We start from the raw sequence: 12734 nt of genomic DNA, 5'->3' as shown, positions 1-12734 counted from the left end.
AAGTAAATAGTAAAGATAACTAATAATAATTATTCACGAAATAATACAAAATTTTAATTAACTTATATGGAGTGGGCCAAGCCCATGAAAGCCCAATACTGCATTCTAGAATCTTCTATGCAATAACCCTAAATGCTGCTAAATTTCCAATTTTACCCCTTCATTCATGCCTGAGAAATCCAATAGTGCGAGAACATGATGAGGGTATTCTGGTGACTTGCTCGGATCATTCCCCTTGCTTGATGGAGCAATGAGGGGCATCAAGTTGATGGAGCCGTGCTATTTAATGACTATTGGGGCGGGAAGAGTGAGTGATATCAGGTTGATGGCATAATGCTATTTGGGCAGAAGTATTGACTTGGTTAAGCTGAGCTGCATGGAGAGGGCCTTCGTCAGGACTCTGAGCCAGTTGGACTTGGAACCAATGGAGTCAATAGGGTACGAAGTCAATCAAACATGGAGCCAATAGGACATAGAACCGGCCAAGCATAGAGCCAATAGAACATGAAGTTTTATCATTAGAAGTAATATTTTTAGCGGCCGTAGAAGGATTTCGGATAGGAGAACCCCCTTGACATATAATTCAGATTTCTCTAGTGAGTAAAAGATTTCAAAAAAGGTAACACTGATTTAAGAAAACCAAGTATGTATCATAAGACATTTTGACAAACATGTTTTAGAGCAAATTAAGAACATCTCTTAATAACAAACATGAAGCACAACAATAGAATCATCATTATCAAGTCATGTTAGTCCCACTTGAACTTAGCTGCATAAAACTTATGCTCCATTGGGCTCCATCCTAGGGTATATGTCACTAGTGCAAAGACAAACCAAAATATATTAGAGGTAAGCATGATCTCAAACTGACGATTGGTAAATTAGCATAGTCAAAATATATCATTTTGACAGTCGATAAATGTAAATGTCACCCATGTTGACAATCTCAGTGGTATCAACTGAGACATGAAAATTACAATGATTGAACCTTCGCCTTTGATTTCATATATATGGGCTACAAGGAGAGGAGAAGCACCAATTGAAGTGCACACGTATCAACAAAGTGTCACTAGTGTCGAAAAAATTGATATGTATCCATATCTAATACTTGTATTTGTTCCAAGTCTAGATGTCACTTATACTCTCAATGATTAGCCATACATACAAAGATGTGGAGAAATCAATTTTAATATCAAATGTCATAAGAGCATTATTTAATTTGGATCTTAAAAAATTAAGAAATTAATCTAACCTTGGATGTTACAAGAACCAAGTCTCTCATTCGACATACGACAATAACTTTGGTAACAATAGACATAGACACTTGTTATAATTTTTGTAACTTATTACTATAAAATTTTGATTTAGTTAACTCTATATGTAAGGGTGAGTATTCAATTAAAATCAAATAGAATCGAACAAAATTAACCGAAAATCGAATAAATCGATTTTTTTGAACCAACCAAACGATCAAATTTTTCAATAAAAATCGAACTGATATTTTATCGGTTAATTCAGTTTTTGATCAAATTAATCAAAATTTTTTAAATATTATAAAAATTTTAGGAATGAATTAGGGATTTATAAATTTATTTATTTAAAATTTCTAAATTATTTTTCTAATTTAATTAATTCAATTTAATTAAATAAAAAAAAATTTAAAATCGAAATGGAATCAAATTAATCTAATTAATCGATTTTTTTTAAATAATCAAACTTCTAAAATAATCGAATTGAAATTTTAATTCAGTTCTATTTTATTTCACCCCTAACCTTAAGGGCATCTCCAATAGGGGATATTTGGAGAAATATCCTCATACATCAAATATCCCCTATTGGAGGGCGATATTGTAGGATCGAGTGCACGTGAGAGGGGGGGTGAATCACGTGCTTTTAAAAAAAAATCGTTCGTTTAAAATCAGAGTTGGAAATTTTATGCTTTGAAAAGCGTGCAGCGGAAAATAAATACGAAGTGTACGAAAGACACAAGTAATTTTTTTACTTCGTTCGGAGCCGTCGACGACTCCTACTCGAAGGCCCAGGTCCCTTGGACCTTTCCTGTGGGCAATTCACTATAATCCTCGACCGGCAAAAATCCCCGGTTGAGAGATTCGAATACAAAGATTAGGAAGTGTGACAACCCCACACTTCCAAAAATAAAGTGCAGAAAATTAAATTTCTTCGTTACCCAACGGTAGAAAACTCTGAACGAACTCGACTGTTGGGGATGATCTTCCGGCAGAAATTGGAGACGGTCGTGTCGAAGCTCGGGTTGCCGCAGAAGAATGACGTTGGTCGAAGTTGTTCTGTTCATGTACTGACCAAGGCTTTATATAGAAACGCCATGAGTTATCTAGATCTGCAGATGTTTAAAAAAAACGCAAAACTTGATCTACTTTTTACAGTTTATCTTATACAGGATTAAAGAATAATTCAAATTTTATCTTCCTTAAATATTTATTATAGATAGAAATAATTTTATCATTTAATAAAATTTCATATTAGTAAAATAAACAATAATGAAGATTAATTTTGCAGAATTCACATGCAAAATTAATTTTATCCATATACCAAATAAATCCTAAAGTTAGTATAATAAAAAAATATTAAAATATATAATATTTAGAATTAATTAGATCTTGTCAATCCAGACCAGGATCTAACCAGGACTCAACTTAGATCACCCAAGTGGGTCTAAGTTGGACCGCGCCTAAAGTCCAAAATTAGACTCGTCCTCACTGGTTCGCTCCTCCAGTGACTTACCTCACTTACCTCGTGCAGCTCTACTTGACTTCTTAACCCACCAGGACTTCCTGCCAAGGCTCAACCACCTTGGTCTTTCTGCCTAGTCTCAACCAACTTGGTCTTCGGCCAGTTGTCAGGTTCCGCGGACCCAACTGGACTTCCTGCCAGAGCTCAACCACCCTGGACTTCAGCCTAGTGTCTGGTTATAAGTCTTTTGACCCTGCACACTTATTAAAGAGGTTAAACTCACAACAAACCTAACTTTAACTTATTTGTCATTCATCAAAACATGAGTTTGACCGTTAGTGCAAACTGCACCAACAGATATTTGATAGAGTATTTGAAATCACCGGGTTAAGAGTTATACCCGGTGATTTCAAATACTTTGTTATAAAAAAATTAAAAGTAAATAAAAAATAGATGATAGGGATTTAAAAAAATACTGTGGTCGGGTGGTTGACCATGTGGTCGACCACCTCAGCTTTATTTTTTTATTTTATTTTTTAGGAATAAGTTTATTTAAATATAAATAAAATTAAAAATTAAAATTAGAATGTATAATTAAAAAATTAAAAATTAAAAATAAGTTTATTTAAATATAAATTAATAAAATGATAAAGGAATTTTTAATATTTAATTATAATATTTAGTTATGATATTTATGTATGATATTTAAAAGTATGATAATATGATAATATCTGAAACTCATAAATATTTGATTTGGGGATATTTGATTATGAAAGTTGGGATATTTATGGAAGGAGATATTTGATTTGGGGATATTTGATTATGAAAATTGGGATATTTATGGAAGGAGATATTTGATTGATGATGTGGATGGAATAACAAATATTTAGATATAATATTTTGATTTATTATGGATGTTATTTAGAAGAGGGCCACCTATTTAAACCGCATTCTCTCCTCTCCTTTCCTCCCTCCCCACGCCCTAGCGCCTCCCAATGCCTCCTCGTACACGACGCCAACTCGCCGCCTCTGCGGGCTGCCGCTGCGGCTGCCTCCGCCGCTGCGGCTGCCCCAGCCGCCTCCGCCGCTGCGGCCGCCCCAGCCGTCTCCGCCCGGGCCACTGCGGCCGCTGCCCAGGCGAGGCAGGCTGCGGCCGCTGCCCTGGACGCTGCAGCAGCCGCCGATGCCGCTACGGCCGCGGTCAACGCTATTTTGGACAACACACCACTTTTCACCAGCACCAGCACCACCGGTGAGGGGGCTAAGTGATGTCTACTTTGTTTATCCCGACGAAGATTGATTGCAGTACTTTTCGTTTTAATTTCTTATTTGTGATGATGGAAAATAAACACATCTATTTTGACGACGACAATGGATTACAGTGCTTTTCTTTGTTTGTGATGATGGAAAACACAACAGTGATGATGGAAATTAATACAACATGATAACATCCTTTTTCTTTCTTTAATTTCTTTGTGGTGACTCTTGAATACAACATTCTCTTTTTAGTGTAACTTTTAAAGAAATACCTCGATACCTAAGTTTCTGGAGTGCCATTGAGTAGAGTCGTCGGTTCCTCAGATTATGCAAAGCTAGAGATATCTCAGCTCGCCTTAAAGGATTCCCTTCCTCAACATATTTATCAAGTGCACTAGTTACAGATCTTCTCTTCTTGGAGTTCCCGTTATTATCTTGAAAATTTGAGAATAAGCGTCGGAGTAAACTGAGTGTCGGTGATCAAAAGCTACGGAGCAGGCAGATATTACTGAACAATAGGCATAAACAAGCACGAATCGTTACCGAGTAGCAAGCAAGGGCACATCATCAAAATCAAAGGCGAGTAAGATCAAGGCTAAACCAAATAATAATTATTCATGAAATAATAGAAAATTTTAATTAACTTATATGGAGTAGGCCAAGCCCATGAAAGCCCATCACATTTCTACTTCATTCTAGAATCTTCTATGCAATAACCCTAAATGCTGCTAAATTTCCAATTTTACCCCTTCATTCATGCCTGAGAAATCCAATAGTGCGAGAACATAATGAGGGTATTCTGGTGACTTACTCGGAACATTTCCCTTGCTTGATGATGGATGTCAGGTTGATAGAGCAATTCTATTTAATGGCTATTGGGGTGAAAAGAATGAGTGATATCATGTTGATCAAGCAGTGCTATTTGGACAGAAGTGTTGACTTGATTAAGCTTAGTTGCATGGAGAGTCAACCTCCTTCAGGACTTGGGGCCAGTTGGAACCAATGGAGCCAATAGGATACGAAGTCAGTTGAGCATGGAGCCAATAGGATATAGAACCAATTAAGCATAGAGCTAATAGGACATGGAATCAGTCGGACATGAAACAATAGAGCATGATCTCCACTCCTTACTCTGAGGTGTCCTATTCCATCTGATCTGAATCTTGACTTTCTTGCCTAGGATATATTATTCCATAACACCTATATGATCGTCTTTCTCGTGGAATCACATTGCAAAAATGGTAAAAAAGAGTAGGATCTGAAGATTTAGCATGTTTGCTACTCTGTTCTTGCCACTGCTTGAGGGGAGAGGTCAAAGAAAGGAAGTGTTGAGGAGGGAAGAATAACAATCAGAGAGGGGGTAGATTTCTCTGTCTACTTGAATGCAATTTTCATGATTAGTTGTTTTTTGGTCATTCTCAGTTAAATGAATTGTTAACTTTTTTTTTCTTCCCTCCACTCCTCACTTCCAAAAGGTTTAAAATGTTTCTTTATTTTTTTTATATTTTTTGTTCTTTTATTGAAGTAGACAACAGAATTACATTATTTTTCCTGGCCACTCTTATGATACGGCCAAACATACCTACTGCAACTTAATTAAGTAAACGAAACAATTATTGATGCCAATTGAACAGAGACAAGCCTTTTGACACTCAAATGGACAGGGACGGAGTCAAGGGGAACGACCTCTTTTGGTGAGGGAAAGGCAAGATGGGATAACTTGAGCAACCTATCAAAACCACATAAAATCCATGTTTAAACAAATACCATTTTGGTGAGAATTCTCCAAGAAGGGCAAGTGATATTGTCAGCGCCCTTCATAAAATTTATGCATATCACTGCATTTCAGATGGAACAGCCTAAGGAAACATAAAACGTGAAACAGTAACAATGGTCTTTGATGCCTAAACTAAATGCGACTGAAGGCGTCTCGATAAATAATGCTCGCACACACGAAATACAAAATAAATAGCAGCAGCATTTTACTGCAGAATCAGCGCTCTCTCTATTCAATCGAGCAACTCTGAGATTAGATTATTCTGAGACGCATTGATAGCCTTCAGTTGTGCAGCAATAGCCTTGTTAGGATACATGTTGTCAGCTTTCATCCTATCCCTGAAGCCATAAACTGGAATCTTGGCATTCACATAGGCCTGGAGCAAAATTTGGTATTGCTTCATTCTACCGACGTAGCCGATCTCCTTCAGCCTTCTAAAAATCTTTTCAGTGTTATGGATATCACCCCTTTTAGCATATTCATCCATCACGGCCATAAACGAGCAGTAGAAAGGCCTGATCTTGTTTTGTAGGGTTACCTTATGCAATATTGAGTCAGCTTTCTCCACCTCCCCTGAGTCGACATACAGTTTCACGACTGCATCCCAAGTCAAAGGACCAATTCGGCAACCACTCTGAGCCATCCGATTCACCAGTTCCTTTCCTTTGGCAAACAGCTTATGTTCTACATAAACCTTTAACATAGTGTTGTAGTAGGTTGACGATTTCCATTTCTCGGGTGTCTTCTCAAAGACTTCCTCTGCTTTTTCAATTTTCCCAAGGTTGCCCCAGGCCTCTATTGCAGCTATGCATTCAGCTAGATGGGGATTTGCATCACAAACATTCCATATTCTTTCTACGTCGTCTGCCTTTCCCAAAGCAGCATACAATGGGAGAAGAAACCTGCAAACAGCACGATTCTCCTGCACATCCTCACCTTCAATCTCTTCCAATGTTGCTTCAGCTTTATCTTTCAAACCAGCAGATACGTAAGCCTTTGCGACCAAGGACTTGATCCGTAAATCAGGTTCCAGTCCTTCTTTCATCATCTCCACAATTTGCTCAATACCTGGTATATCATTGGCTCGGCCTTTGACATCGATTAGGATCTCGTATGTAAATACCGTTGGTTGTACATTTTCCTTTTCCATCATTTGGAGTACATCAGCAATCCTTTTCGGGTTTGTCCTTTTGTAGAGCAGCAACAACTGGTTACAAGCATAAGGTGTGATCGGAAAACCAAGATCCCTGATTTTATTGAACACTCCCTCTGCTTTCTTCAAATTCACATCAGCAACATAATTAGCCAACAAAGTTCTGTAGACCAACTCATTCCTGAAAGATTCTGGAATTGTCTCAAAGTATTTTTCCGACTGCCAAAGGCCATGGACCTTAGCCATCAAATTCAAACGAGAAGCATAGTACCACTCCCCAAGTTCAATTTTCTTACAAGTTTCCAGCCACTCAACAAACTGAAGAAAAGTCCAAAACAGAATTAATATTTTAGAACATAAAACCACTGAGAAAGGATCGTGATAAATGACTGGTAAATCACATAGGATCATCAAGAGAACAAAAGCAAAGTTGCCTACATAACAAAATGCTGGCATTCAAATGTCATAAAGTTGATGTTCACATATACCTCATGAAACTTTCATTTTATCATTTTGTGTTCAAAACCAATATTCTACAGAACCAACATTCTCAACCTAAAAGATTTATAAATGTCAAACTACCATTAAACAACACACATTTATGTCATTCCAGTTGCATATGCAAATTCTAGTCTTAAACAAATAATAGAAAATGGATGATAATTTGATTCAGCACATAAATTTAAAAGGCAAATTGATTGTGCAAGATGTAATGGTCCTGAAAGTGAAGACCAGCTACACACCTAATGCAACTCCAACTGTGAAAACGAAAAGATATAATGGGATGCAAAAAAATAGTTTACCAGATAAGATCAAAGTTACAGCCAAAGACAAGAGAGAATTTAAATATGTAAACAATAACAGTGATCAAGAATTTCAATTTCAAATAGGTGTTAAGTGCAAGACAACAAGGGGTTCGACAACAGTATGCCAATGTATTGGTGCAAGTGAATCTCAAGAGGCTGACCTGAAGAAAAACAAAATATTATTTTATTAAATGGAACTGTTTAACAGTGGATAGATGAAAAAAATCAAAGAATGATAGATTCATTGCTGCTTTCGATAAAATATGATAGATTTTATAGTTTTGTAAGTATGTGATACACATGTTAAAATTCAGAAAGTATGTCATAGATTTAGAAACTAAGCTATTAAAAATGTATAAATGAAATAAAATAAAACATACAGCAGTTGCTAATTGGAAATACAATTGGTTGGCATGGGTTGGTTGGCCAGGACCCACTATACCTCATCCAATGCATGCTTTTGAGCCAGGGCAAGAATGAACAAAATAATTGTTTCATGCTGGATTAAGCTCGTTCGTAATATGTCCACTATAGTAGCGGACAAATCAGATAAACTAGTTCAATAAATCATTTTCTACATTTAACCAAACCCAACAAACTCCAAAAGCATCTAAAGACATTCACCAGCATTATCCTCATAATCATTGCCATCTGTGTTAATCACAATTATTTGGGATTGGCTGTAATGAATCATATCCCTCAGATTTAAGTCATATAAAGAGGGGAGTGAAAGTAAAAGATTTCTAAACATGTTTGACGTATATGCAACAAATTGCTATATAATCACCGTGTGATATAAACCAATGGATTTTTTTATTCCCAAAACATTCTCATTGGTAAGACTAAGCAACAACTCTACTAGTTCCTGCCTTTGTGCACAATAACATACGACCAATTGTTGGATACCAGTTATCAATATTTTATCTTGTTTTTCCCTACCCACTTTTATTTCTTTGCACCCTTCTGTTTAGCTTTTCTCACAGACAATTCTCAATGACAATGAGTACCATCATGTATCACATTTGGTAGTAGCCTAGTTCTGAATGGAGTTTTTTTTTTTAAAAAAAAAAATTTAATCTGGTACAACAGGCAATTTGTCATTAACAGAATACAGGTTTACATTTATATTATACAATAGTATGATCAACGATTACCGTATTGGATGATATGAAGTAGCACCCAAAAAAATAGAGGAAGAGAATTTTATAGTGGATGTGGGATGCTACATAGTGATGCAGTATCAGGATGAACAAACTTATGAAGTGAAACCAATATTATAAAAACTGAGGATTATAGGCCCCAACCACAATAAAAGACACCGTAGTTCATATGATTTGATCATACAAACAGATAGGGAAAGCGCTAGTCCACTTTGTTATAACAACTGTACAGGAAAGGCCAAGTTGTATCTTCCATTAGCATACCAAAGTTCAAAATATTTGATAGAAATATCAAATTTCATAGAAACTAATAGGGTAAGCTACTGTTACCTGCAGTGCCATTGAGTGGAGTCGTCGCCTCCTCAGATTATGCAAAGTAAGAGATATCTCAGCTTGCCCTAAAGGGTTCCCTTCCTCAACATATTTATCAAGTGCACTAATTACAGATCTTCTTGGAGTTCCTTTTATTATCTTGAAAAGTTGAGAAAGAGGGCGTCGTGCCCCCTTTTTTACTCCACCTTGATTTGCTTCAACATCTCCCAAGCCAAGTGAATTTTCTTCAGCTTCATCATATTCTTCCGACTCCCCCACTTCAGATATAAGGTCTTCATCATCTTCTTTTCCTGAACCATCCACAGAATCGGCAGATCGGCCAGAAAACCCATCTTCTAGATCATTTTCCCTATCACTTGAGTTTGCTCCAGCCTGAGAAGATAGATATCGACTCCAAAGGAAAGACTTCAGAGAAGTAGGTCCACAAGAATATGATTTCAGTTGCACTAAGCTGCTAGAACCTTCTAAGTAAATGCAGTTGCTCCTAAAAATTGAATGGGAAAATTTAGTATTCTATTTTAACCTTCAATGCAAAAATCACAAATATAATTTTATATATTCTCATGAATTGAGATTTGAGACTACTCTAACTCTACTGGAAACAAAGGCAGCATGAAGACACATTAAAAAAAAAACTAGGATAATAGCTCACATTAGCAACAAAGCACTTCATTTAAGTTCAAACAAATTGAAAATTACAGGAACTCTCCGTTCATGGATGTCATAGTGTTTTTACAATAGATCATAGAAGTTTGCCAATCATAGTAAGTTGGCTAGGACTTCAACTTGGGGATTGTAGCGATATTAATGAACTATAGAATCATACATAAAAAATAAATACAAGTCAACCTTATCAAATGGCATTCATGAACTATAAAATCAACCAGCAAAAAGTTAACACACGTAAATTTAAGAATTGTCCCCATTGAAAACAAGGTAGTCTTCATAATGCTAATTTTATATTGACTTAATAGATAGGCAACTAATATTAATTATTTACCTTGTACTGCAACTAGCGCTCTAACATTTCATTCAGGATATTACTTTTCCTAGGGGGAAAAATTATCTTTGATTAAATTAGCTATAATGTTATTGTCATACTTCCTTCTATCATTAGGTTTGCTTTATTCTTCATATATATATATATATATCCCATAGGAAAGCTGCCCGTTGAGTGAAAAATGCAATGCACCTATTCTTGTAGGAATTTTACAGTTCTTGCTTTCGTAGCTCAACATTTAGCTGGATCAAGGCATTTGATTGTTCAAAGACAACTATCAAGACCCTTGTCAACCCTGATGTAAGATTACCCCAGTTGAGATGCAAATCTGATCATGTATCAAGTGGTAGGGTAACATTACAAAGATCTAAGCACCACTAATAAGTAAAACACTACAGAACAAACATTTAGAAACTTTTACAATTTTTTGTTCCTCTTTACTATAGAAACTCAGTCACAAAGATATCATACTTTTTATCTCCATGTCTCAGCTCAGTTGCATGACCCTTTGACAACACAAGAGTATCTCCATTTTTCGTAGAGTTCGAATTTCCATTTGTATCACATGCTGCAGAACCTACTAGTACTTCTCCATAATTCAACTGTAGATGAAAGCACAACCAGTAAATTAATAGTTATGTAAAAAACATATACTAAGATCTCAAGAAAAAAATTGGATGGGTTCAACTGGCATTTCGATAATCAATATTATTCACTTAATTAACAACTCGTCAAATGAATAGCAACAAAAGGAGCAATTTGGATGCACAAATTAAACATAAACATCTCTTTCAATAAAAAAGAATTATATCATAAGCAGAAGAAACACAGATCAATTACTGGAAAAAAAGATATTAAAAATAAGCAATAAGTACGCCGGTGTGATATTTCAATATTAGGAGTACAACAATGTGAATACACAAAAGTCCCAAGAAGGCTTCATAGATATAGCTTAAATGATCTCAGTATCTCATTAGTTGTGGGGAAAAAATTATCCACGCCAATCAATTGTAGACATATAGTTTGATGTAAAACTTAAAACGAAAAAACATCAGTAGGCAACGGAAAACATGATTATCAACAACACAAACTGGAGTTTCTTTTCTTTGACCCAAGGAGTAAGTTCGCTTTAAATTGAAATATCTAATGTCTCTTCAATGTTGAATGGCTATCAAAGATGCCTCTTCAAAGCAAAACCAAGTTCCAAGTTAATTTGTAGACTCCATAGAAAGAAACAAAGTTCAAAAGCACTAAACAGCTTGATGAATATTAATCGGGTTGACAACAACACCAACTAGGAGGACATACTAGTGTTACTGATCAGTTAATTATGTTACAGGACAAAAAAAATCTTTATGGACAAAATTGTGACAAAAAAAATCTTTAATATTGCTCTCTCTTCCTTTCAGATTCCTTAGAAGTAGCGTTGAGGATCATAACACGGGCAATAGGATAATAGCCAGAAAATATCCAAACCCACCATCAAAATATTTAGTCGAGGATCCAAACTACAATCTCTGATATGAAAATCAAAATTTCCAGAAACAATAAAAACGCAAACATTTGATTTAATATCAAAAGAACAAGCATTAGAATCACCAAACTTAAAACAATTCCTAAGTGGATGTATCACCAAATGTTCCATTGCAGAAAACTCAATTCGCACTTGGATGTCAACAGAATATTGACCAAACATTCGACGAATAAGGATATGCAGCAAAGATTTACAACTGAAAACCAATGAATCCAGAGCTAAGATCATTCTTCGACAGAGGCAACCACCTCGGAGTAAACTGAGTGTCGGTGATCAAAAGCTATGGAGCAGATATTACTGACTCTCGGTGAATAAGGAACAATAGGGATAAACAAGCGCGTATCGTTACCGAGTAGCAAGCAAGGGCTCATCATCGAAATCAAAGGCGAGTAAGATCAAGGCTAAACCACGATCACCTTAGTTATCTTCTCCGAGTGAAGGATCCCGGCGCTGGTCTTGTAGGGCGGGATGATCTTCTCCACGAGAACACGGTTAAACAAAGGAATTTGACGCTTCGCCATTGACGGCCAACGGAAGCGGAAGCAGTGGCTGCAGAGACTCGAGGCGACGTCGAAAGGTCGATGACGCCGAAGGGCTTAAGAAAGGGTTATCGAAGAAGGTAGATCACTGAAATACCCTCGTTGGGTTCGGTTTCACATCCAAGAAGAAAGGGACAAAACCGGAATTTCAGAGGCTCCGCATCGCTCTCTTCTGTCGCAGATGTTAGGGCTTTGTTTACAGGTGGAAGTGGTAGAACTATATTGGGCTTCTTTTGTGGGCTTGGCCCAACTCAAAACTGAAGTAAATAGTAAAGGTAACTAATAATAATTATTCACGAAATAATAGAAAATTTTAATTATAAATTATATGGAGTGGGCCAAGCCCACGAAAGCCCAACACATTTCTACCGCATTCTAGAATCTTCTATGCAATAACCCTAGATACTGCTGAATTTCCAATTGTACCCCTTCATTCATGCCTGAGAAATCCAATAGTACGCGA

General features: G+C 36.4%; 1 protein-coding gene across 1 annotated transcript; it reads right to left on the bottom strand.

Moving 5' to 3' along the window:
- Positions 1-5700: 5700 nt before the first annotated feature.
- LOC141824238 (pentatricopeptide repeat-containing protein At1g80270, mitochondrial-like) lies at positions 5701-12287 on the bottom strand. Its single transcript, XM_074711486.1, has 4 exons — positions 12149-12287; positions 10670-10800; positions 9196-9682; positions 5701-7217 (listed from the first exon to the last, which is right to left on the bottom strand). The coding sequence occupies exons 1-4, from the start codon at positions 12251-12253 to the stop codon at positions 5979-5981; spliced, it is 1962 nt and encodes a 653-aa protein (XP_074567587.1). The 5' UTR covers positions 12254-12287; the 3' UTR covers positions 5701-5978.
- Between the last annotated feature and the right edge of the window lie 447 nt (positions 12288-12734).

This window comes from Curcuma longa, chromosome 3, assembly GCF_044706935.1.
Source record: "Curcuma longa cultivar G26 ecotype Majalengka, Jawa Barat chromosome 3, ITB_CL_G26_1.1, whole genome shotgun sequence".
NCBI classification, from domain to species: Eukaryota; Viridiplantae; Streptophyta; class Magnoliopsida; order Zingiberales; family Zingiberaceae; genus Curcuma; species Curcuma longa.
The sequence above is the reverse complement of the archived record's forward strand: the minus strand, read 5'-3'. Positions and strand labels throughout refer to the sequence as shown.

Bases quoted from the DNA above. Each gene is read 5' to 3' on its own strand.
- LOC141824238 (XM_074711486.1), bottom strand. From the start codon at position 12,253: ATGGCGAAGCGTCAAATTCCTTTGTTTAACCGTGTTCTCGTGGAGAAG. The intron at 9,683-10,669 runs GTATGATATCTT...TTCAATTTTTAG, and splicing joins CTGAGACATGGAGATAAAAA to GAGCAACTGCATTTACTTAG. The intron at 7,218-9,195 runs GTAACAGTAGCT...ACTTTTCTTCAG, and splicing joins TCCACTCAATGGCACTGCAG to TTTGTTGAGTGGCTGGAAAC.